This window comes from Schistocerca piceifrons, chromosome 6 (assembly GCF_021461385.2).
Source record: "Schistocerca piceifrons isolate TAMUIC-IGC-003096 chromosome 6, iqSchPice1.1, whole genome shotgun sequence".
Lineage (NCBI taxonomy): Eukaryota > Metazoa > Arthropoda > Insecta > Orthoptera > Acrididae > Schistocerca > Schistocerca piceifrons.
This window is the reverse complement of record NC_060143.1, coordinates 279694779-279716911: the sequence shown is the minus strand read 5'-3', so window position 1 is coordinate 279716911 and position 22133 is coordinate 279694779. Positions and strand designations below refer to the sequence as shown.

General features: G+C 45.7%; 1 protein-coding gene across 14 annotated transcripts in view; it reads left to right on the top strand.

Annotated features, from left to right (window-relative positions):
- The window catches only part of LOC124802672 (CUGBP Elav-like family member 2), an 858657-nt gene that overhangs the window by 230905 nt on the left and 605619 nt on the right, over positions 1–22133 (top strand). For all 14 annotated transcript variants that reach the window (XM_047263599.1, XM_047263598.1, XM_047263594.1 and 11 more), the window contains exon 2: positions 12660–12835. In XM_047263599.1, coding sequence (XP_047119555.1) covers positions 12660–12835 — 176 coding nt within the window. The remainder of the gene's footprint in view (positions 1–12659; positions 12836–22133) is intronic.

Genomic DNA, 22133 nt, shown 5'->3' with positions numbered 1-22133 from the left:
AGTGCGTCTCTGGCCTCATTGGCGGGGCGCCCGTCGCCTGATCTGGCCCACGGAACCCACCGTGGCCACAGCTCGTTGGTCCGGCGTAACTCCTACCCTCCTCACCTATTTGTTCTACCTATTCTTTTACATTTGCATTTTTAACATTTTTCTTTCCTAAAATTCTATGATCTTGTCTGTGCTGCTCGTTTTCTTGTAGTACCAGAGGGTGAGGTTGTGCTCGTGAGATGCAGAGGGTGTCCCTTGCGTTGCAGAACAACGCCGTGGGTTATCTCAAATTCCATTCTGGGCAGAGCGACTCGCCCACCTTACTCCCTCCCACTCCTCTCCTACTTCTCCTTGCTCTCGCGTCTGTCTTAGGTTGGTTGCTATAGAGCTTCGTAGGATTTGCCTTTGTATCCTTCGTGTGAGGATTGTTATTAGTTCGATATATACAGAGTTAAGGGATTGATAATCTCGCAGTTTCGTCCGTTTAACTCTACAAAACCCAATCAACCAACAGTGCATGTGGAGCAATGAAGGTGGGAAGGGGAAGGGAAAAAGAGAGTGGTTGAAGACACTGTATATTTTAAGCGGAAATGCTCACGTATAATGTGGCGACTTCACGAGGGGAAAACGATAATGACAGAACATTATGACGCAGAAAGTTCCCCTGCGCCGAGCAAACTGCCTCCTCCCCTCAGACATACACACAAGCCAGATGTATTCACCAACACTCCCACACTGGTGGGACCGGGCCAGGCAATCATGCTAATGAGCGCTCACAACGAACACGGAATGTGACATTAGGGGTGGCGCCGGCGCCGTTCAATACAAACGCGTCCCGCCTCGGGACGCGGGACTGGCTCCCTAGCCGCCTAACGTGGTTGGTATCGACGGCTGGCCGCCGGGACGCCCCCGTGACGCGGAATGCTGGACGGACGGGCCTAATGAGCGCTGGAGCCGCAGCCTCGGCTGTCTCCCACCCAACAGACTCGCAGCCACAAAGCAGCTCTGGCCGAGGGAGCGAGTCTACATGGGGGACCTTCTGAGGCGACCCCAGGCAAAGTCCAGGAGCACAACATCTCAGCCAATCGTGTCGGCATCTCCTACTTGGCGTCAGGTGTGGTTCACATTCAGACGATGCGATACGCGCTGTGACTCGCCATGTAACAAGCAACAAGACAGCACGAATCACGTCTGTGTTTCACTTTTAGTTGCGATCATGAGCTACTCTAAATAAGACGTTATTATTGGCTTATCTCGCTATGTAGGATGATTATTAACGTTCAAAAACACCCGAAGTGTCGTCGACGCCATTCGACGAGTAATTCAGTATCAGACACACGATGCCGCTAATGCCGGGGAATACCCGAAAAGTGGATGACAGGTGTTGAAAATCTGACGTCACCAGACGACGTACCTTGCCACACGCGCTGCGGCTGGCCTTGTCGATACTACACTCGCCATTAGGGGCAGTGCTAAACATCGCCGCACGACGACGGTGCAAATTTCGAACGCCTTTCGTAAATATGACCTGTTGTAAACGTAGAACATACAAAATTACTGTCCTTACATAAGCAACCAAATACGTTTATATGTTGTGTTTCTTTACTTTGGTCCTTTGTTTTCTGTTTATTTAGTGAAGGAAACGTGGTCATTTACTGGCAACAACGAAATTGGTATTTGACTTCTAAAGAGATATGCTTTAGGAGGCCAAAGTTTCTATGAAAATGGCACCAGAAGAAAACTCAAACGGTAGGATTAACAAAAAAATCTGACACCTACTAAGAGAATCACCTTTTTGTTGCAAGTACTCTCGGGAAAAAATGGTTCAAATGGCTCTGAGCACTATTGGAATTAACTTCTAAGGTCATCAGTCCCCTCAACTTGGAACTACTTAAATCTAGCTAACCTAAGGACATCACACACATCCATGCCCGAGGCAGCATTCAAACCCGCGACCGTAGCGGTCGCGCGGTTGCAGACTGTAGTGCCTAGAACTGCTTGGCCACCCCGGCCGGCACTTTGGGAAAAGACCATGCTTTCAGGGCCTCAATCAGCATGAAAAGTATGAGGTGTTGCAATTCATCATCAACACACAAATTCTAATCAAGAGAAACAAAGTATAACTGTGCAAACCATACAGTGTACGCGACCTGTAAGCCTAGTCATTACTTAAAGTTGGTGAGAGAGAGAGAGAGAGAGAGAGAGAGAGAGAGAGAGAGAGAGAGAGAGAGAGAGAGAGATATGGAGGGGAGCAGAAGAAGAAGAAGAAGCTGGGTAGCCCCGCAAAATACAGTAAATATCGAAAATATTTCAGCTGTGGTTTGTCGTGAGCTCTCCCAAAACGATAACAAATTTCATGAATTCTGCGGAATGAGTCTAGCCAGCGTAGACATTCTGGAGCGTAACACCATCTACTGACGAAGCAGCACACAGACTTTCTGTTTGCTATTTCTACTGCTCAGAAGCTGGTCATTACAGCATGCTTGGTTAGTGCTAGTGTCAGAGTAAAGATGTCGCTATGAAAAGTTTATTTTTAGCCTCGGCTCTTTATCGGCAACATACGGAAAAGAGAAACACGAGGCAACTCCGCATAGCAGACGGCAACGGCCTTGCATGTGGAGTCTAGTTGCCAGTGTCCAATATCTCCCGTATTTTCTCGAGAATGGAAAGAGCTATCGCCCTCCTTCGACCGTTGAACGCATTTTTCTAAGTTAGTTGTGTTTTGTATGCAACAATGTTTGTCATAAAATACACCAAACTTCAACGACGCTTTTCAGAATATGTGTATGGTGGTTTTCTTTACTTAGAGGAATCACAATAACTGTGGGAAATAACGAAAAGAAAAAAAAAGTTCATTAGCAAGCTGTTACGTCACACTACAAGATTTTTTTTTTTACGGAATAGGTTCCTCAAAATCGAATAAGACAGTGTATGGTAGAAAACATGGGTGAATCCCAAACCAATAGTTCTTAATTTCTTACACAGGAAAGTTAAAGTTTTACAAAGGAACTAACTACAGTCAGGGATATAGCCTTCTTCATTTACGTAAAACAATTGTTCGGAGGCGTATCAGATAACTTGAAATTTCCCTCCACATGTATCGTAAGAGACAACGTTGCATGGAGCAGCCAACATCCCCCTCTCCCCCTCTCCCCCTCTCCCCCTCTCCCCCTCTCCCCCTCTCCCCCTCTCCCCCTCTCCCCCTCTCCCCCTCTCCCCCTCTCCCCCTCTCCCCCTCTCCCCCTCTCCCCCTCTCCCCCTCTCCCCCTCTAGTCTACTTTAAATTAGTTGGCATCTGACGTTTCAGGTTAGAACTTGCGGTGTCGTCGCGAGAAATACTGTCTGCGAGAAGCCACCGGTACATCCCCATCTCCTCGGTGTAGAAAAAAAAATTAAAGCTTGTCTGTCGTACAGAAGAATTATGCAAAAAAATGAAATTCATGTATGACATGTATCTCTTCCTTGGTTGTAATTATGATCGGAATTTGGAAATTTTTTTGGTAAGGATCAAGTTTTCCCATACAGGAATCCTTTTCAAACATATCACGTCATATATCTAAAACTATTGAACTCAATGACCCATTTTTTCATTGGTTATCGAAATATCTCACTCTGCGATAGAGGTCCGGGGGGGAGGTGGGGGGAGGGCTAAGTTTTATTTTAAGGCATCGGCAAAGTTCTTACAGAGTTTTGAAAATTATGTTGACCACCTGGTGTCTTCACTCCAGTGAAACCAGACGCGTCGGATCTTGATCACATGCTTTTAGCGGAAATGGCTTGCTACTATATGTGACTCAGACCTTCAGTATTTGGCAGACTATCAAGTGTTGTAGCATAGATTTCAAAAGAGATGTCAGCTGTTTCGTTCACGACGTTAATATTGGTAAGGTTAACAAAACCACAGTCGTCAGAAGTGACGTGTTCACATCGATGGGCGATCTACAAATAAACGCTTAACAGAACGTACACATGAAATCCGAAATAAGGTGCCTAGCCCAACAGTACTCACCTTTATAGGCTGCCGGCAAAATTTGAACTCAACTCACTCGCGCTGCGGGTCACTCTCATGTCGTATTGTTCGTAACAACCTGGCAATACCCGAAGCGAGCCAGGCTATTGGTAACTTTTGCTGCGCTTTAAGTGTTAGCAACAGATTTTCATTAGTATTTCCTAAGGACTACTTTGATGAGAACTACTACATATTTACGAAAAAATATGTTTGACTTTTTACAGGTAATAAGTAACGAAACTGTAAGTTTAGATTGCGCATGCAGCAACTCGGAGCCCTTTCAGAGCGTAGCATCGCCCCGCAGGTGCCACTGCACCTAAATGGTAGACGCCCAGCGAACTACGGTGCCATGTGCAAACGAAACGTGTTGCGTTCCTTGCTAGCATGCACCGATAAGTACTTTCCAAGGTGTTAGCTGCCTGCTGCAGTACAGAAGATAATTTGGTTGATGTTAAAGTACTGACAGCTGCAAAGGACAGAGGTTTCACAATAGCTTCAGCCATTCCCCTGCCAATGGAATGTGTTTGTCCTACCATACATTAGCAGAGGACCAGTTGAAATTCACTACATGTTATTGCTAGGCATCACTGTCCCACTGGTTGAGGGAAGCCTGCTAATGATTTGCGTAACAGTTAGAATTGCAACTTGCATCTGGAAGTTACGCTGTCTTAAAGTTCCACTGTTACCCTTCCACTCCGCTACGCTCCAGATTGTCGCGTCGAATTAGTGCGCACCTGCAAATAGGCAACCAAATGAACAGATTTGCGAAGCGGGTTGCTATCAAGCTTTCCCCAACAATCAACGGCACTGAACTGCACACTCACACTGAGGTCTGATCGTCACAAACAGTGCCCATATTGAGCGCCTGTAACGTCAGTTAAAAACTTGCAGAGATGCTTTGTCAACTGATCTGTGTCCGTGTGTCTAGTGGTTTTGGCGCTGTCATCTTCTGAAATCGTGACGGTACCAGGTCGTGATAATTAAAATGCAGATAGTCATGGACGTCAAGAGTGGGCCCTAATTATTGTACGGCAGCGACACTTGATAGAGATCGTAATGTGCTCATGTGGAACCGGTTTATTGTGGAAACAATTAGTTGCAGATTTCGCCACCAGTTGCAAATCTGGCGCTGTACAGCATCTTCTCGAAGTCTTCATTTCTCATATTAAACAAATTGCACGACAGTCAATAGCAAAATCAACATTACGCCTTCCGCACTTGTTTGATCTTTTCTGCCTATGCCCATTCCTAATCGATTACACATGGAAACATTTCTAGACATCTTTCTTGAATTCACAGCGCCATATTTGAGCCTGGTGGCCAAAATAGAAACTATTTTTTTTCCAGCGTAAATGGTTTTCCGCATTAGAATAGCTACAAAGTTTCGCTGCCCTCATTGAACTTCCTCGTGCAGTCGAGCTTTACTTATAACCACTCGGTATTTAGAACCCTGTATGCCCCTTCCTTTTCCACAATCTTAAACCTGCCTGTGGCAAATACTTTTTTCATATTGTTACTTCTGACTCTGACAGTAATTAAAGTAACCACAAAACAAAGTCTTTCATTCACCAAAAAGAATTGCAAGTGAAAGAGTTAGCTATTTTCTATTCCACGGAGAGCAGTTCGTTATGGCGGCTGCGTACGACAAAGTAGCAGCTTTGGACCTGAAACATCTGATGCGAAATGATTTAAATCGAGCTACAGTTAAGCTCCTGCCACCCGGCTATGATACTGACAGTAGTAGCCTTACAACAGCCTCTTACGGAGTCCTGTTACCGCACTTGGCAGGCGCCAAGACGGGCGTTTGAGCCTCGACAGCGAGAGTGGCAGCAGATAAGACGCCGGGCGCCGGGCGCGGCTAGGCGATGCGTGCTGTGGGGCGCTTTGTTGTGCCTACCAGCAGCGAGGGCCAGACGGTCTCCCCGGGCCCAGGTAGACGCCGCTATTGTTTCGCATGTTTTGTTTGCAGCGAAAACAATAGGGCGGGAGCGCGTTGCCGTGGATACGGCGGCTCGGTGCTGCCGAGGACGGCGTGCGGGTAGCCTGGTGGAAGGGGCCGCGCACAGAGAGGTACTCGGCGTATTATGGCGGCTGCCGGCTGTGGGATGAACAGCGCGCCGCAAAAATTAGATGGCGGGGTTGCCGGGGCGCCTCGCGTCTGTACCCTTCTCGCACTTCCATCGAGCGAGTGCCGGGAGGTCGGCTCTGCCGCTGAACTGTGTGCAACGCTGCACTTCTCCCCTGCCGTCGATACTGCACTCGAACTACATTTTTATTCATATCTGGTTTACACACAGGTTAAAGTGTGCACAAAATAACATGGCGCAGACCTGCGCAGGCGTCGCGGTAGAGCAAGGAACAAAGAATTGGTCGGGGTTCATTTGTGAACGGCCAGAGCACTGTAAGAGGAGTGTACTTGGACAGCTAAAGCCTGCGCACAAAGCCGTAACCCTTATAACTGGTAAAATGCAGCCAGCTAGTCTGAAAATGCTCACAGTAACAGGTTAAGTCAGAGCAGCCAGTTAATCGACAAATGCAGGATGTTCCAAACACACACACACACACACACACACACACACACACACACACTCAACTAGAGCACGAATCTTTGCTCGAGAAACACCGAAACTGTGGTCCATTTCATTCCACACAGGAATCAACAGGTAAACCATGTGATCAGAAGTATCCGGACACTTGGCGGAAAATGACTTAAAAGTTCGTGTATGTTGGAATTCAATATGGTGACGTCCCACCCTTAGCCTTGATAACAGCTTCCACTATCGCAGGCATACGTTCAATCAGGCGCTGGAAGGTTTCTTAAGGAATGGCAGCCCATTCTTCACGTACTGCTGCACTGAGGAGAGGTTTCGATGTCGGTCTGTGAGGCCTGGCTCGAAGTCAGCGTTCCAAAACATTCCAAAGGTGTTGTATAGTATTCAGCTCAAGACTCTGTGCAGTGCAGTCCAGTCGAGTCCATTACAGGGATGTTACTGTCGTGTAACCTCTCCGCCACAGGCCGTGCATTATGAACAGGTGCTCGATCGTGTTGAAAGATGCAATCGCCATCCCCGAATTGCTCTTCAACAGTGGGAAGCAAGAAGGTGCTTAAAACATCAATGTAGGCCTGTGCTGTGATAGTGCCACGCAAATCAACAAAGGGTGCAAGCCCCCCTCCATGAAAAACACGACCACAACGTAACACCTCCACCTCCGAATTTTACTGTTGACACTACACACTGGCAGATGACGTTCACCGGGCCTTTGTCATACCCAGACCCTGCCATCGTATCCCCACATTGTTTAGCGTGATTCGTGAGTCCACACAACGTTTTTCCACTGTTTAATCGTCCAGTGTTAACGCTTCTTACACCAAGCGCGGAGTTGTTCGGCGTTCCCAGGCGTGATGTGTGGCTTATGAGCAGCCGCTCGACCATGAAATCAAAGTTTTCTCACCTCCAGCCTAACTGTCAGAGTACTTGCGTGGATCCTGATGCAGTTCGTAATTCCTGTGTGATGGTCTGGACAAATGTATGCCTATTACATATTACGACCCTCTTCAACTTTCGGCGGTCTCTGTCAGTCACAGAGGAGCTCGGCCTGTACGCTTTTGTACTGTACTTGTCCCTTCACGTTTCGACTTCACTATCATATCGGAAACAGTGGATCTAGGAATGTTTACGAGTGTGGAAATCTCGCGTACAGACGTATGACCATGTTCAAAGTCAGTGAGTTCCGCAGAGCGCCTCATTCTGCTCTCTCACGACGTCTAATAACTTCTGAGGTCGCTGATATGGAGTACCTGGCAGTAGGTGCAGCACAATGCACCTAATACGAAAAACGTATGTTCTTGGGGGGGGGGGGGGGGGGTCCGGGTACTTTTGATCACATAGTGTACCTGGTCATTGAATCGACAGGTTCAACAGATTTCTCAGCACTTGAAGAGTAGCTGCCGTAGGTGGGACAAAGACTCAGTTCCTTGTGTAATGCCACGGAAGAAAAAAAAAATCGCGAGGTGTGAGGTCTGGTGGCGTGGGAGGCCAAAAACGTTGAACAAGATCTTGATGTCCACCTCTTCCAATTCAACTTGATGGTGCAGACGCTATGTTGCTACAGTCAACAGCGCAATCTGCCCAGTGAGATGTGCAATCTGTTTCTATCTTTTTATAGTTCGTAATAAACAGTTGAAATCTCTTCCTTGTTTTTGAATCACCCTTCACTTGGACAGCTGAAGCCTACACACAAAGGCGTAACTCTTGCAAATTGTAAGACACAGCCAGCGAGTTTGAATATTTTCGTATTGACAGGTTACGTTTGCAGCCATGTATTCGACAAACATAGACGTTCAAAGTCAACAGTTTGTCACTAGACCACCGAACAACAAGATATTCTTAAAAAAAAGGATCAGCCAAAGCAAAAGAAGTACGACCACTCACTGCCAGAAACAAGAAAAAAAGGGGTAACAAATTTAGCTTAGTGCATAAGTTCGCTCACTACATTAATCATTATTTTCTAGAGGGCAGGCGTCGTCGCTGGAAAAATATTTGTTTCCTCTGCTGAACGTATCGAGTCAGCCTACTGTTTCAATTAAATTCCATCCTTCGCAAAATCTACAAAATTCATCCGGGCCTTCCTCTTACTTTCTCCCCGAAAACCTTTCCATCCAGTACGGTGGGCAACCGTTCGTTGTGACGTGTCGTGTGACCAATGAATTTTGTTTTCCTCGTGTCTCTGGTATTCATAAATTCTCTTACCTCATCCACTTCCTTGTAGACCCACTCGTTAGACTTCTTCTCTCTCCAGCTTGTTTCCTTCAACCCTCTTCACATCCACATGGACACTGCTTTTAGAAAAATAAAGGACATGTCACCCGTAAATTGTGTGTCGGTCCCCTCACAACTTCAGCTCTCCTCCTTCCACGTCTCTCTGACTTAGTGAACCCTGGAGTGGTCCGCCTGGTCATCAGGGCGGATTGATAACCGAAAGGGCACGGGTTAAATTCCCGGCCGGGTCGCAGACTTTTCCAGCTTGGAAACAGGGTGTTGTATTGTCTTTATGTTCTAATCATCAAAATTGACATTCCACTACTGAGATGGCTGTATGGACACGTCCCGAAAGCCAGTAAATTAAAAAAAACTCTTGGGTAGTACCTGTAGCTATGTTTTCCTCTACTCGTCTGTTCTGTTCATTGAGCGACTGGAAAAACTAGAGGTTCATGCAAACCTCGGAAGCACAGTTTTTAATGCGATTTTTGTTTCGTTCTTTGCCTCTTCCAAAAAAATTTAATGACATGGCATATATTCACAAATCGTAAAAGATTTTGGTCTTGTATTTATTATTGTTTCTGAAGTTGCATGTCTAGTGGGCTCCATTATGGTGTTCGAATCGTCAGCGAAGATCTCTATTTTTGATTTATCACTGTCAGATGTAACATCATGTGCAGATATCAAGAGTAATTCCGGAATTGAACCCTGTGGAAGACGAGTAGTAATTTGCCCTTGTTGGGAAGAAAACAGCATGAGCATCTGTCATGCTACCAGTTAAATACGTAGTGAACCAGTTACGCATTGGACCTTACATAATCAACACACTGGCATATGTCCTGTTATTTTTTTCCCCGATTTTCTGCGATCAGATGGGTGTGGTTCAACCAGTATTTGACAGACGGCTGTGCCGTAAAACGTTGTGGTACAAATCAATGTTCCGTGTTAATAAGAGGGGGAAAAATGAGTAATATCGCCGGTACGGTAACTGCAGCCGGGCTGCCACGGTGGAAAAGTGGTATTGAATTATACGGCAAGCTGCAGGTGGTGGTCCCCTCCCGCCGCTGATAACTCTGTGCGTGTGGCAAAAGGGCGGCTTATCTGGCAGCCACTAATAATGGAGCGGCGCTACTTACCGTGTTTATTGTTTGCCCCCGGCTCCTAAAAGCGCGCTCGTGAATAAACCCGCGCGCCGCCGCGTATTGTTCGGCGCAGCCAAGCTACACAGGTGGTGCCTGCGCCCTGAAAAAGGACCGCCCATTCTCTCTATTTCTTTAGACCCATTAAGCGCTTCCCCAGCAAGGGTCGTAGCCTCTACCCCCACCACTCTTTCTGGCCGCTTTCACATGTGCAAACATCGCTTTTCCGTTTGGATCGTTTTTTGGCGTATCGTCCCTATTTTCCGTACGCGGAACGTTTATCCCGGAGGCAATTTCACCCCGATGCTCGCTTCGATTGTGCAGCCACCAGCCTGAATTGAAATAACGGGGCACAATGAAACCGTCAGTTTCCAGACAGCAATTTCCCCTACTGTTTCACGAGAACTGAGTGAAGCGGCTGCAATTTCAAAACGTTGGAGGATTTTCGCGCAACATGTGACGTATATGGCCGTAGACCTATACATTCTTCACTGTTTACACAAAGGACGTATAAAACTGGATGCGATATTTATAAAAAAAAAAGTGAAAGAACATTTCAAATCGGCTCGTCATTCATATTCACCTGTGATGCAGAACTGGTGCTCGGGTTATTCGAGCTGAAATTAGGATTCAGAGGTTCTAGCAAAGGATCACTGTGTAGTTACTCCCATGGACCGTTGTCCCACTCACGTATGCGCTTTGTTTTAGAGTTTGCAACAAAACCTGTTGAGGTTATGTATCAGGGATACTGTCAGCCTCATCCCGCTAGACGTTCGAGTGCCTCTGCTTGTGCGGCACACCACGTAAGCAGTACATATTTAGGCAATTTCCTAGACCCATCTAAATCACTCTGGGCAGATTTTTCTTCTGCGGCTCCCAAACGTAACGTACGTACGAGTAAAACAAGAAAATGATGTAAAATAGCCATTGTTCAAAGATGCAGGCATATATGACTTTACCGTCTCAAATTTATGTGAAGATACGGCAACAGGAATAGATTATATCATTAAATTTCCCTCCAGAAGGGGAAAATAAGCTGAAGGTGTTAACTGAAGTTTGTGTTGGGGAGGGAGTGGACTCAAGTAGTCCGCGCAGAATGTTTGCTATAGCGCTGTGATGGTGTAACTGCTACAATTCCTGCCTAGTAAGCAAGGGTACCTGGGTTAAAGTCCCGGCTGTGGCACAAATTTCGTTTCTTCGGCTTCCATCATGTTGTAGGAATAGATCTGTCTATCTAAATATCATATGAATCCTAAATACGGAGTGTCAGGGTCATCGGGGGTGGGGAATGCCAAAATAACTTCACCAGCTTCATGTTTCTCTTCCACTACTTCTACTGTTCGCTTCCTCTTCGGGCGGAGCAAATACGCCTAAATCTAGTGAATTGCAATGTTTACTCAATGGTGTGCTGTCGTGAAGTAACTATAAATGTTTTCTGTAATGAGATACCCTACATCCATTGTCTGGATATTGTAAGCGCAGTAGGCTATGGGGTGATTCGTTTGAGATGTCAGAAAAGTAAATTGCTAGATGCAAAAAAACTTCGTAAATTGTATGGTGTTCAACGGCTTGCTACAAAGTACGTCTCCGAATTTTTATGTGAAAACTCCTACGTCTTTTGAAATAAAAGAAAGGTTATTAACTTCCTACATGTTTATTCTTTGTCTACATATTTATTTCCGAACATAGTCACCCTGGCGACTAACACATTTCGCCCATAGAGAGACAAGTTTGTAGATACCGTTACTGAAAAATGTTTGTTAGACGGAGCCAATACCTCAACCCTGCTTAGACCATTTCGGCATTACCAAAGTGAAGCCCTCCAAGATTTGGAAACAGATGAAAATCGGAAACAGATGAAAATCGGTTGGGGCAAAGTCTGGACTGTATGTAGGATGATCGATGCCTGTAAATCCAAGGCGTCGGATAGTTGCAGATGTAGCTCTCGTATGCGATGTGGCATTGTCATGCTGAAGGAGACGGTGCTCCATATGTGGAGGAACTCTCCGAATTCGAAACTAGATTACGGTGTGCTGTTTCTGACGCACAGGCATAGTTTCGTTACACAGCGCTATGTTAGAGCTAAAATTCGGAGCCGTGTAGCGGCAGACGGCTACAAATACGTAGACATGAAGAATAGAAGTAAAGCTGCGGTTAATTTCTAAAAGAGGAAACAAATACGTAAACTGGAACCACACAAAGAACGCTAACAAAGTAAATGCATGTAAAATTAAAAGATCAGTATGGGGACGGAAGTTGAAAAAATTCAACTTCCGTTGTGTAAAATTTTGGTTATCACGAAGGAAGCCATTTCCATCTGAATGAATCGTTTTGGTTGTAATTGATCTCGGATTTATGAAAACCGCGGCGAGTTGCATGACACTGGAAGTCAGTGTGTAGTGCGTTGTTTTACCAAATTTTTACATAGCACTCGAGAATAAAACGTCCAACATTTTCATTCATACCCATGCTAAAGTACGCTGTGAAGATTTGTTTTCTGGTGACAATCGATTGAGAACGTTTCTTACAGTAGCATTCTTTCATGTCTGTCAAAGAAAACGTAATACGACAGAGGAGTCAAACAAGTTACAAAGCGATAAAAAAAATGGTGTTACTTTACATATTGTGGAGATAGCATGTGAACTGGAGTGGTGTTTTGCTGACACTCGCAGCCTTGACAGTGAGCGTCATATCAGAAACGATGCGTCACGCGTGTTCGGCCCGCGACCTGTTGCCTGAAACGCGCCTTGTTGTTTGTTGCAGCATGAACAACTCGGGGAACAACATGAGCGAGCAACCGGACCCGGACTTCATCAAGATGTTCGTGGGCCAGATCCCCCGCTCCATGGACGAGAACGACCTCCGGAAGATGTTCGAGGAGTTCGGACGCGTCCACCAGATCAATGTGCTCAGGGACAAGGTTACCGGACAAAGCAAAGGTAAGTCGGGCCCGCAGGCCTCACAGTAAAACACTCTAGCTGGCTAAAGTAGCAGTTGTCTGCTGCGAACTCTAATCAGCAACAGCCGACCGTCACTGGGCGTGCCATGGGGCGTCTCATCTGTAACTTCATTTGCATTTGCACTTAACCGTCACGAATCATCTTCTAATGCGTGGTTGAGGATCCTTAGCAGGAGTTCATTACGTACTGGGTCATTAACGTATGTTCAGTACCAGGCATGTTACGATGTACATTACAGCAGTGAAATAACACTGAAAGGCAAATTCAAGTTAAAGTTTTATCATTGATAAAGAGGAACGAAACGCTTCAAATCAAAGGAGAGAGGGGTCACTGTATAATCTAGAATGAAAGGTAAAATTCGGTTTATGTGTAAAAAGTTTTTTCTAATGTTAGATTCTCGGATAAAATACAGGGTGTTACAAAAAGGTACGGCCAAAGTTTCAGGAAACATTCCTCACACACAAATAAAGAAAAGATGTTATGTGGACAAGTGTCCGGAAACGCTTAATTTCCATGTTAGAGCTCATTTTAGTTTCGTCCGTATGTACTGCACTTCCTCGATTCACCGCCAGTTGGCCCAATTGAAGGAAGGTAATGTTGATTTCGGTACTTGTGTTGACATGCGACTCATTGCTCTACAGTACTAGCATCAAGCACATCAGTACGTAGCATCACCAGGTTAGTGTTCATCACGAACGTGGTTTTGCAGTCAGTGCAATGTTTACAAATGCGGAGTTGGCAAATGCCCATTTGATGTATGGATTAGCACGGGGCAATAGCCGTGGCGCGGTACGTTTGTATCGAGACAAATTTCCAGAACGAAGGTGTCCCGACAGGAAGATGTTTGAAGCAATTGATCGGCGTCTTAGGGAGCACGGAACATTGCAGCCTATGACTCGCGACTGGGGAAGGCCTAGAACGACGAGGACACCTGAAATGGACGAGGCAATTCTTCGTGCAGTTGACGATAACCCTAATGTCAGCGTCAGAGAAGTTGCTGCTGTACAAGGTAACGTTGACCACGTCACTGTATGGAGAGTGCTACGGGAGAACCAGTTGTTTCCGTACCATGTACAGCGTGTGCAGGCACTATCAGCAGCTGATTGGCCTCCACGGGTACACTTCTGCGAATGGTTCATCCAACAATGTGTCAATCCTCCTTTCAGTGCAAATGTTCTCTTTAAGGATGAGGCTTCATTCCAACGTGATCAAATTGTAAATTTTCACAATCAACACGTGTGGTCTGACGATAATCCGCACGCAATTGCGCAATCACGTCATCAACACAGATTTTGTGTGAACGTTTGGGCAGGCATTGTTGGTGATGTCTTGATTGGACCCCATGTTCTTCCACCTACGCTCAATGGAGCACGTTATCATGATTTCATACGGGATACTCTACCTGTGCTGCTAGAACTTATAGCTTTACAAGTACGACACAACATGTGGTTCATGCACGATGGAGCTCCTACACATTTCAGTCGAAGTGTTCGTACGCTTCTCAACAACAGATTCGGTGACCGATGGATTGGTAGAGGCGGACCAATTCCATGGCCTCCACGCTCTCCTGACCTCAACTCTCTTGACTTTCATTTATGGGGGCATTTGAAAGCTCCTGTCTACGCAACCCCGGTACCAAATGTAGAGACTCTTCGTGCTCGTATTGTGGACGGCTATGATACAATACGCCAGTCTCCAGGGCTGCATCAGCGCATCAGGGATTCCATGCGACGAAGGGTGGATGCATGTGTTCTCGCTAACGGAGGACTTTTGAACATTTCCTGTGACACAGTGTTTGAAGTCAAGCTGGTACGTTCTGTTCTGTGTGTTTCCATTCCACGATTAATGTGATTTGAAGAGAAGTAATAAAATGAGCTCTAACATGGGAAGTAAGCGTTTCCGGACACATGTCCATATAACATATTTTCTTTCTTTGTGTGTGAGGAATGTTTCCTGAAACTTTGGCCGTACCTTTTTGTAACACCCTGTATACAGACAACACCGTCTGTTATGTCACTTCCAACAACACTGGAATCTTACGAATGATGTATGAGAGCTAAAGACCTAGCTACTGCGAGCCTAGACGCATACACATGGCGAACCAGAACCCCGCCGACAAAGTTTCTGAGGTGGTACTGTGGACCAAAACAAGAAAAGTCTAGTGAACATGGGCTCCAAAACGAACAGTTTCAGAACTTCTATAGTAAAAGACACATTTTGTCCATGTCCTGAAAGTTTTTCGGCTCGGCTACACGCACTGGTTTCGTGAAGGTACGCTCGCCCTCCGCCTTCCTTTGCACGAGCAGAGATGACGCAGTCAACATGGGAGTAGAATACGTCATGGTTGGCTTCACTAGAGCATGGACGTGTCTTCTGAATTCCTGATGTTAGACACCCTTACGTGTGAGATTTTTGTCAGTTTAAAAAGGAGGCTGTAAGCTTTTATTGGATAATCTTAGGAAATAATGCCGGCTCGGCATGTTGCTAACCAGCTAATACAAGCTTTCTTGAACCCTTTCCCTGCTCAACATTTGTAATTCTTGTGTGTTCATCAGCCGAAAGGTACAGTCAGGAGTGCCCCAGGGAAAAGCGACAGGACCGGTCTTATTGTCTATATATAGCAGATACATGATATGACGGACGGGGTGAGCAACAATTCACGGCTGTTGGCTGATGACGCTGTGGTGTATGGGAAGGTGTCGTCGTTCAGTGACTGTAGTAGGATACAAGATGACGTGGACACAATTTCTAGTTAGTGACGAATGGCAGCTTGCTCTAAATGTAGGAAAATGTAAGTTTACGTGATTTTTGTTCTTTCCTAGTCATTTTTCTAAAGTTAGAATACAGCATTAGTAGAGCGCTGCTTGACACTGTCACGCCGATATACCGGGTGATCAAAAAGTCAGTATAAATTTGAAAACTGAATAAATCACAGAATAATGTAGATAGAGGGGTACAAATTGATACACATGCTTGGAATGACATGGGGTTTTATTAGAACCAAAAAATATAAACGTTCAAAAAATGCCCAACAGATGGCGCGTCACCTGATCGGAATAGCAATAATTAGCATAACAAAGTAAGACAAAGCAAAAATGTTCTTTACAGGAAATGCTCAATATGTCCTCCATAATTCCTCAACAATAGCTGTAGTCGAGGCATAATGTTGTCAACAGCACTGTAAAGCATGTACGGAGTTACTGTGAGGTATTGGCGTCGGATGTTGTCTTTCAGTATCGCTAGAGATGTCGGTCGATCACGATGCACTTGCGACTTCAGGTAACCCCAAAGCCAATAATCGCACGGACTGAGGTCTGGGGACCTGGGAGGTCAAGCACGACGAAAGTGGCAGCTGAGCACACGATCATCACCAAACAACGCGCGCAAGAGATCTTTCACGCGTCTAGCAATTTTTTTTTTTTTTTTTTTGTTCGTTCTAATAAAACCCCAGTCATTCCAAGCATGTGTGTCAATTTTTGCCTCTATCTACATTATTCCGTGGTTTATTAAGTTTTCAAATTTATACTGACTTTTTGCTCAGCCGGTAAATAAGGCATAGCGCTGCAGAACGATATGAAATGGTATTAACACACTAAGCTCATACTAGGGAAGGCGAACGCTCAACTTCGTTTGATCGGGAGAATTTTAGGGGAGTGTAGCTCATCTATAAAGGAGACTCCGTAGAGAATGCTAGTGCGACCTATTCTTGAGTAGTGTTTGTTTTTGGGATACCCAGGCACACACCAGAGCGGGTTAAAAGAAGGCATCCAAGCAATTCAGAGACGTTCTGCTAGGTTTGTTATCGGTTAGATCGATCATCACGCAAGTATTACGGAGATTGACGCTCTTTGGGCGAGACACTACTTTGGAAATTCCGACAACCCGCCTCTGTAGATCACATAACAATTCTACTGCCACCAACTTACATCTCGCGTAAGAACCAGGAGCGGAGACTAGTAGACGGTTAATTTCCCCTCGCTATATTTGCAAGTCGACCAGGAAAGGAAATGATGAGCAGTGATAAGAGATACCTTGCGCCATGCATCGTAATGTGGCTTGCCGAATATGTATGTAGATGCAGGTAGCTGATCAGAAGTGTCATATTTTTCTACAGGTACTGTACTAAATGCCACTTCACGCCGCGCCACAACACATTACGTGTTTTCTGGTTCCTCACGGGCCAAGAATTTTTTTTCTTCTCTTCTCTCTTATTCCTTCAACTTCTTAATAACGGTGAACAACGAACTAGTGTATAGCGGCCTTAGTGAGTCACAACGTGTGTTGTAATTCAACAACGCCGCCTACGGCGCCGCTCGCAATTTACCGCTCTCAGACAGGGCGGCGCCTATTTCATAATTGCGTCGCTATTCTGGGACAGATTCCAACGGGCGCAGGGCATCGTTTGGACGATGTCCACGGAAGTCGTGCACCGAGCGGTCCGTGTATTTTCGTGGTTATAATGACTTCACACAAGAGCTAAAAATACGCCCAACGCACCTTGTTACAGCGCCTCTGTGTAACACTGTAGCGCCTGTTTCAAAGTGTTCCGCGTTCAGTATCTGTGTCCTCTCTAGTGAAACTTAATATGTGGCATTTTGCACAAGGGCGAGGATGGTATACAGGGAAGTCTGTTGTTGTAATTCGAAAGTCAGGGATTTACACTTACTCAGTACATCGTGAAATATTTTATGCTGGTGATGATATTCTGTAGGGACGTTGTCTTCTGTGCCGTACGCTTCAAACCTTTGGGGTATAATTACAGATGATAGTTTAGGAACGCAAGAAAAAGTGAGCAATGACCGGAAATGATTGATTAGATTTTCATCGACAAGAGTGGCTATTTTATAGCAACTACTTATTCGTAGAAATTCTCCAGTGACGACCGGTAATCTTGTGCATTCTATGATAAATAATACTTCCTCTTTATTTGAAACGAGCGTCAAGTATAAATCATGAGTCCAAGCATGACTATGACAGCAGCTGTTTCGCTTTTGTGTGATATATAAATATGAAAATATATATTAATGACGAATCCCGGGGTTCTTACAGCTGGAACTTTTGTAACTGGCTTTATTAGTGTTCAAAATTTGTAATTCCCGTGAAGTATTACGTCGACAAGTGCATATTATACCTTATCAATCTCAAAACAGACAATTGTCTACAAACATTATAGAAAAATGTAATGTAATCCACTGAGCTACCTGAAGATCAGCGTTTAAGTTCTCGAAACGCATCGTCGGAGAAAATGAAAGGCGACTGACACAGATAACATCATTTACGTCATTGTCTCACGTTCGTAGATGGCTTGTCCTACTGCAGTCGGGCAGTTGGAACAGGCCTAACACCTAATGCGTCAGTGGTAGTTTTTACAGTCGCAGTTTCTGAACCACAGTCCAAAATGTACGACACATCATTGTTTATTCGTTTCAAGTGTGTAGCCACATCGTCAGCTTCTGAAAGGCTCCTCCAAAACAGTGTACGTTCTGTCAAAAACGCAATAGGCTGCAGGGAAAATGGCGCTCCAAAATGTTACTGTTACAGTCTGTAGGTAAAACAGTGTGGGATATGTAATGTTAATTATTGCTTCGTTTATTGGTTAAACATATATTACGGGTGTTCGTACGCTGATTTTTACGCTACTCCATGAATTCATGATCACGTTAAAAACATCAACTTTTTTTAATTAATTATCGGCTGTCGATGTTGTTTTTTGGAAATTTGTGGTACAATCTTGAGGGACCGAAGTGCTGAGGTCATCGGTCCCTGAGGTTACACACTACTTAATCTCACTTAAACTAACTTACGCTAAGTACAAAACACACACACACACACACACACACACACACACACACACACACACACACACACACACACACACACACACACACACACCAGGGAGGACTCGAACCTCCGATGGGGGAGGGCGCGCGCACCATGACAATACGCCCAAGACCGCGCGGCTACCCCGCGCGGCTGTCTGTCTTGTGACGTACCGAAATCAGAACCGATGATTTGACAACTGTGCACATCCGTAGTCGTCTTCAACACGGACTGCCAACCAGGGTTCATTCATGGGGCTTTCCCGACGTGGCAGCAGTGATAGTTGTGCCTATAATGGAGTGAACAACACTGGACACAGGAGCATGATGCAAGTATCCGTGTGCAGAGGTCCTCAGGCGAATTAGCGTTGCCAGATTGTATGCGTCGTCATACGGGTGGGACGCCTCGTGTGATGGTACGGTGCGACACTGGTTACAGTACACGATCACCTCTGATTTGCGTTGCCGTTAATTTGGACAGCAGTCGCCACATTCCTGATGTCTGAAGGTCGGTGAATGTGCCCTATGCCCTACATCACGATAAAGTTATGTTCCAACTCGATAAGACGAGACCGCATGTTGGAAAATCCTCTCTCCGTGGAAAATTTCCCCAACGCAGAAAACTGGTGGCAAGCCACTCCTTTAAGACCCATCCTAGGAATCTAATGTGCACAACTAGTAATGGATAATGTGGCTTTTTATGCCGTAGGCATAGAAAGTAAAGTGAAGGACTTAAACAGTAAATTAATGTGACAGGAAGGTATGTAACTACTTCAACAACAATCTTTCGTTTAAACACACTAATTTATTCAATGTGACAGAGATGATCACATCCCATGAAAAGGAGACAGACAAACAGTAGACTAATGCGATCTGGATGAATATTATGATCAGTGATTCTGTGCAAAGCAGTGTTACTCAACTGCGTGAGAAAATACACCCTGTTAACTCAGAAATGACGGTCTGAAATTCAATTTGAAAACTCGCTGAAAGCTTCGTGACTGATTGAAAGGTCCATACATTCAGCATGTACACGTTGAACTTCGTATGTATCTCCAAAAGGGCGGAATAGGAATGAGGTAGCGCGCTCTTGCTGCTATGACTGTTCACCGTAATTTAATGTCCGTAAGTGGAGATGAACGCCGCCGTCGTGCAGGCTGTCTCAAGAAGAGAACGGCGCGTTGCTAAAACAGAAAAAACCGTTCCCTGGACGTCTCCTAACTCTGAAATCAGTGTAGCCAGCACCATGTCTCGGTGCGAGACTGATGCACTCTGTATGTCGTGCCCACCACCACGTCCCACCCGAAGTCGACGTCGTCTCCACAGCGCCTCGATTCGGAATACTACATCATTGGATCTCTCTTCCGCAATGCTCCCCTTTTTCCGCCAGAAAGTGCCAGTCGCCAATTGCCGAAATACAAAAAACTTCCACCCAATAGCGAGGCTTCCCCCCCCCCCCCCCCCCATCAAGAATCCCGCCAAAACGGTGAATCTTGATTAGACGCCAATCACGTAGCCACTCTCCCCTACTACTAAAAAGCGTCCGCTCCAGCTCTGTGCTCGAGACGTCACACTCCAGTGTACAAATCGCACCTTTTCGCACATATGGCATTCTAGCCCCGCATCAGAGGGGCTCTGAAATTGGGAACGACAGCTCGCAAGACTTTCACATTATTTCTTGCAGCCCTCGTTTTCTAAGGTAGCCGATAGGTATCTACAAAATTGGTCCAAAAAACTTGAGGGAGCGGACAGTGTGCTGGGTGAGGTCGTTAAGCTCGACGATGGTTTTCTACCTCAGCAGCCCAAGTTCCGCGAAGTCCACCTGAGCCTCTGGTCTCCGCTCCAAGCGAAGTGCCGTTTTCCATTCCGTTTTCTGTTCGCCCTGTCTCATCTCTACTGCACCTCGTCTTCCAACGCGCACAAAAAACATTCAGAACTCAGTGAGTCGATTACAGTGTTGAAGAAGGGACATTGAGCTACATAGAACACAGTACTACTAGCCAACATAGGTCAAGATTGTCAGTAAAAACATTCTCGATGCAATCCCCACAGTTACAATCCTCTAATTACACACCCATTCTCAAATTAAATGGAAAAAGGCATGCAAAATTGCCTACTGCGTTTCAATATTGCACAAGCTGTCCTGACCTGTGTCGATATACAGGTTGTTACACTATTGTTTGGTCAACACGTTCTTCAGATCCGTCACCCATTGAAACCATCTGGTCGTCAGTTGTCGAGATACCATCAGGCCACTACCCGCCAGTCACTACAATTGATGGACCCACCATGGAGTGAAGTGCTCGTTTCTGCCATCCAAGTTTAGTTCCTCACAGTATCCAACTGGGTATTGGCAACTGGTAATCGGATCCATCACTCACTTGTAGGCCTTGGGGCTTCATTCTAGAATATCGCCGTGGCTGGAACGATTGCACAGTGCTTAAAAGCAGTTCGCCACGGCTACGTTCTCTTCCCCTTACTTTTTAATATCCATTCTGAAAAGATTTCCTGGAATGCTCACGACGCACAAAACGAAGTAGTGCGGCTCAGTGTTGTCATGTATAAGATCAGGTATGCTAAAAACACTGTCTTACCTGCAACCAGGCTGCAAGATGTACAAGAACTTCTTGTGTGCATTATGTACCTGCATGTGGCAAGAGGTGACAACATATAATGCACCCAGGAATATTATCGAATATGATGGTTTTGGTGGTCCAGATGTTACGGTGTGGAGAGGCGTACTGTTGAACCACGAGAGGGACCAGACACGTTAACGCGACTGCTTCCAGGAAGGGAAGTGTGCTGGCTCCAGATCGAAACTGCCCGGCGGATTGACGACGAGGAGTTTCTCTACTGGCCAGCCTGGTTGTCATTTTTAGGCTGTTTCCCAAACGACACTAGGTGAATACCAAGCTGGTTCTCATGATCTGCCTCAGATGCAGGCTACGGAAACATTTAGAGCATTTTACACAGAATTTACTGTCAGCGTGGACAGACTGGGTACACGGCTTCCGTCCTCGGGTATGAATAGGAGACTGACTTCCTTCCATAGCCAAAATCTTGTAAACATGTGGATCATGGGTGTCAGAAAACAGACCAGGTTGGATACCCTTGGCTAACGGTTGTTGTTCCAACGATCCGTCTGCTTCATCCAGTACTGGGCCACTTGTCTCCATCAATATTTGATCCAGACGAAGTGTAGGCACAGAATGAGATTGAGGCTAGTTGTGCACGCAGTTTTATTAGCTAGCTTTTCAAAATACGAGATGGCTGAAGTCCGAAAATCCCTGTAGCTGCCTCCTGAGCTGGGTGGATCTGATGGAATGACATTCAGCTGGCAGCCACGGTGTGTGGTGGAGGAGAGGTTTTCACGAAGTAGCCACGTTCAAACTGTATGACAGCTCCTTCTCATTAACTGCGACCTGTGGCACTTAATAAATTTGCTTAATGAACAATGT